The sequence below is a fragment of the Mercurialis annua genome, linkage group LG2, assembly GCF_937616625.2.
Source record: "Mercurialis annua linkage group LG2, ddMerAnnu1.2, whole genome shotgun sequence".
In the NCBI taxonomy this organism is placed as follows: domain Eukaryota; kingdom Viridiplantae; phylum Streptophyta; class Magnoliopsida; order Malpighiales; family Euphorbiaceae; genus Mercurialis; species Mercurialis annua.
In genome coordinates, this window is record NC_065571.1 from 40,364,826 (window position 1) to 40,369,605 (window position 4,780).

The following is a 4,780-nucleotide window of genomic DNA, read 5'->3' on the forward strand; positions in this document are numbered from 1 at the left end:
ACACATGAGCTTAGGATGTTTACCATCCTCACACTAGTTCCTGTAATACTTATTCAATTTGTCAAGTCACATATGGTTAAAAAGAGGGAAATGTGTAAATATGCGGGAAAAAAAACAACAAAAATAGGCTAAGGCTCAAATTGGGTAAACTAAGGAAAAAGGGGTAGTCTATTTAAAGTGGTATAAAGAATAGGTTATCCTAAATGTCATTTATCACTTTTCTAATTGTTCAACCTACAATGCAGTTTTACTACGAACACAAGGCAAGTTCCACTCTTTTATTCCCGCTTCCGCTTCAAAACACTTTTTGACACTGGGACGTCTAATAAACAACAAACACCCTTCAAAAGTCACCATATTTGCATTATTTTCCTGAAACACTCAAAATGATAATAAGACAACAATAAACTCGAAAATGGCAAAGAATATGCAAATATCGACTCAAATACCGACCTATAAATAGGATAATTTCTACTCCTATCACTTTTTGGGCTGCTTCCTCATTAGTGCCTGGTTCCAAGGAACTCGTCACTTTTGAGGAATTCGTCGCTTTTTGTCATCTTTTTTCCAATTTGCTCCAAACTTCACGAATTCGCTCTGAATTGCTCCGCTTCACTTTATACGCAAAAACCTAAAAAATAATATCCTCAAAAATATGTGATAATGCTAAATCAAATACTTGGAAAATCCTATATAAAATATGCGTATCAGCTTTCATCTGAATCCAGTATCAAACTATATATGTAGTATATAGTTTCCTATTATGATATTTTATTGTGTTAATGTCATAAAAATTCACCAACTTTACATGTTTTCTCATTTTAATCACGCAGTTTAAATTTTCTCATTTTCATGCACATACTACCATTTTTTCTCAAATTCATGCACGGTGCTGAGGTGTCACGGCTCCATTGGTGTAATTCGCTGAGGTGGAGGTCATTTTACACCAATGAATGAGTGACACCTCAGCCCCGTGCATGAATTTATGAAAAAGTAGTAGTTTGTGCATGAAAATGAGAAAATTTAAACTGCGTGATTAAAATGAGAAAACGTATAAAGTTCGTGATTTTTTTTAACATTAACCTTTTATTTTACAATGTTCATTAATAAATATGTGAACTCACTCAGTTTTAACTGACCCCGTCGACATTTCCCCTTTCAAGTTTATAGAGTTACGACGTGGTCGGGCTTCCATCCATAATTCTAGAAGTTAGTTTTTATCAAAGTCAAGTGTATATCTAGAGCTGTAGTAGTTGGATATTGAGAAGTTTGTCGTTTTGTTTTCAGTAGTCCACATTATTTTTATAAACTCTTATATGAACTACTATATATGTGTAATGTTTGAAAAGTTGCGATATTTTATAAAAGACAAAATAATTTACCAGTATTGCATATTTTGTATGATATGTAAAGGTTTTGGTATAGTATTAGAAATAGGGCAAGTTGTGCTATGACACAAGTGAGTTACGCTCTGATTTCCATAGTTACAATACGAGTTTTTGGAAAGATGTTTACATTAAATAAAGAAACATTTTAACGAGATTTCTGCAAAAGAAATATATATGTTATATGGTTTTGAATTGCAAAAAAATCATAATGGTTTTAGGGCTGCTACAGGTAGGCTGTACATAAAAAATTCAAATCAACCAAGTCAAACCAATTCAATCAAACCAATCCAAATATTACGGTTTAGAAGATTGTTGGTTTGATTTTGGTTTGGAAAGTAGATAAAAGTAATTATTAGTCTGGTTTGCGGTTTTAAAAATTATAAACCAACATAAACCAAACCAAACCAAGATATATACATACATACACACATATTTTTATGAAAATTATAAAAATTACGACTTAAAAATAAAATTTCTTATCTCTTTTTTAAAATTGTACTTGATAAAATAATATATTTAAATATTATAATAAAATAATTAGTATTATTTATAATTTTAATGTTTTAATATTTATTATAGATCAATAAATATTATATTTCTGTCATGTTAAGATATCATATTATTAAAATGTGAAAACTTTTAATATAAAATTTAATAAAATATTTTCTTTTCTTAGTCATTATTATAATTTGTTATATAAATATAATATTTATTTTTTTGATGAATAAATAATTTTAAATTATTAAATTTTATATTTTAGATGATACATAAATAATTGTTTGATGATGGTTTGAACTGTTTTCAAAGAAAAAATTATCAAATCAAACGAAACCAATTTTGTTGGTTTATAATCTGTCTGGTTTGATTTTGGTTTGAAAATTTATCAAACCAGTATAATTTGTTTGGACTAAAATATCAATGATAAACCACTCAAACAAAACTATGTATACCGCTAACTACGGGTTTCGGAGCTAACACTCTCATTCCCTAGCGCCAGTCTCGGCCCAAGATTTTGGGTCGTGATAAAAACAATTACTAAATAAAATTTTGTATGGGCATAGTGGAAATTTTAAATTTAAACATGTATAATTTAAAGAATAATAAAGTGTTATAAAATTAATGATAATAATATAGAATATAATACAAACAACTGTATATAATATTTTGTTAATGTTAAAACTAATGCTAGAGGTAAGAATACAATTATATTATATTATTTGTATACATCTAAATTAAATTATATACAATAGATTGGAAATAGGGAAGTTTCTTAATGATATAGATCACTTCTATATTTTCTAAACAATCATGAAACAATTTTTTTAATCTAAAAAAAGCATATATACATGTAGTAGTTAAAGTTTCAATTTCTTAGTTTGAAAACTGTTGTCAAACGAATCAAAGCCAACATAAACTTTAGCTAGAAACATATGTTTTGTATATTATTTTTGTGCGAATATGCTTAAACTAATAGCAAATTATCATTTATTCTTCTTATGCTTAGTTACGAAAAAACTGTTATTTTAACAATATTCAATTGAAAATTAATATCAAATACAACAAAAATTAATAAATAGAAGAAAAAGTGATAAAACTATACATATTAGAAGCGTAACTACAAATTAGGTATTGAAATTTCTTAAAATAGATTTACGGAAGACTAAAAGGAGACTGAATAAAGAAATATACTAAGTCAAAAACTAAAATAAACAACAATCAAGAAACGTCTTAAAAAACAAATTATGTGCAATAAGAAAATATAAAACCAAATGCTTATAAATTGATAGAATGCACAATACATTATATTCATTCACTAATTCAATCAATTTTGCAAAATGGCTGTAATAGTTAACATATTTATTTTCATAGCAATAATTTTCTATTGCACTTGCTATTCTATGGCTACAAGTAATACTTCTTTACCAAAATTTCCAGCAGTTTTCTTTTTTGGTGATTCTATATTCGATACCGGTAATAATAATTATATCAAGACAATATTTAAAGCGAATTATCGTCCTTATGGTCAAGATATTAATGGTGGTGTTCCTACAGGAAGATTTTCTAATGGAAAACTTATTCCTGACATGTTGGCTTCTGTTCTTAAAATTAAGGACAGTGTCCCTCCATATTTGGATCCTAACCTTACTGATAATGATCTTATCACCGGTGTTAATTTTGCATCATCTAGTGCTGGATTTGATGAAAGAACAGCTTTATTAACCAACGTTATTACTGTTTCAACGCAATTAAACCATTTTGAAGACTACATAGCGAGACTTAAAGGAATTGTTGGAGAGAAAAAGACTATGGAGATAATTAATTCTTCTCTTGTGGTATTAGATGGTGGAACCAACGATTTTAATTTCAATATATTTGACATTCCTGCAAGAGAATTCACAATGACAGCAACCCAGTATATAGATTTTTTACTAAATAAGGAGGAAGATTCTATTAAGGTAATAACTAAATGAGCATTATGATTTTAAGGGAGTGCATTCAAATGAAACCAAATAGGATTTTTAATTTGTTTTAAATTAAACCGAATTACATTTATAAAAATTTAAGATCGTTTTGTTTTGTTTTGTTCATAGTAAAAATGAACTTAAATTTTAATAATATTGAAATTCAAATAAAACCAAACAAGCAGCCTATATTTTTGAAAATGTCAAACAGGAAAAAACAATTTTTTTTGTTTGATTCAATTATCCGTTTTTTGCACATATCTAATAGCTTAATTATTTGTTTAATACAAATGATGTCCAATGAGATTAATAACTTTGTTGATTAATATTTTAGTTTTATTATACTAAGCTACTTATAAATATATATCTGATTCTGAAATATATATTTGTAATCAGAAATTGTATGATCTTGGAGTGCGGAATCTTATAGTAGCTGGAATTCTTCCTATTGGCTCCTTACCCCTTCAAACAAGTTCAAGATATATTGATCCATTTCAGCTAAAATATAGTTTGGAAGAACAAAATAAAATCTCTTTAGATTATAATAAAAAGCTCATCAGCCTATTAATTAAATTGCAGCAGAGTCTTCCAACATCAAAACTCGTCTATACTGACTTTTATTTCACTATTATGGGCATGATCACTAATCCTGACAAATATGGTATGTATGATGATTAAATAATATAATTAAATTACTTGTGAAATAAATATTAAAAATATACTTTTATATTGATAGGTTTTGAGGAAACAAAGAATGGATGTTGTGGAAGCCTTATTTTGAAACAAGGTATCTTATGTGATCCGATAACCCCACCATGTAAAGACCCTTCAAAGTATTTATTTTGGGATAGAATTCATCCCACCTCAACAGCTTATCAGTATATTATTAATTTTATGGTGCAAAATGTACTTCCTAAATTCCTCTCATAA

General features: G+C 27.6%; 1 protein-coding gene across 1 annotated transcript; it reads left to right on the forward strand.

Annotated features, from left to right (window-relative positions):
- The first annotated feature begins 3,223 nt into the window (after nucleotides 1-3,223).
- Nucleotides 3,224-4,780, forward strand: LOC126668501 (GDSL esterase/lipase At2g31540-like). Its single transcript, XM_050361692.1, has 3 exons — nucleotides 3,224-3,844; nucleotides 4,247-4,511; nucleotides 4,587-4,780. The coding sequence occupies exons 1-3, from the start codon at nucleotides 3,224-3,226 to the stop codon at nucleotides 4,778-4,780; spliced, it is 1,080 nt and encodes a 359-aa protein (XP_050217649.1).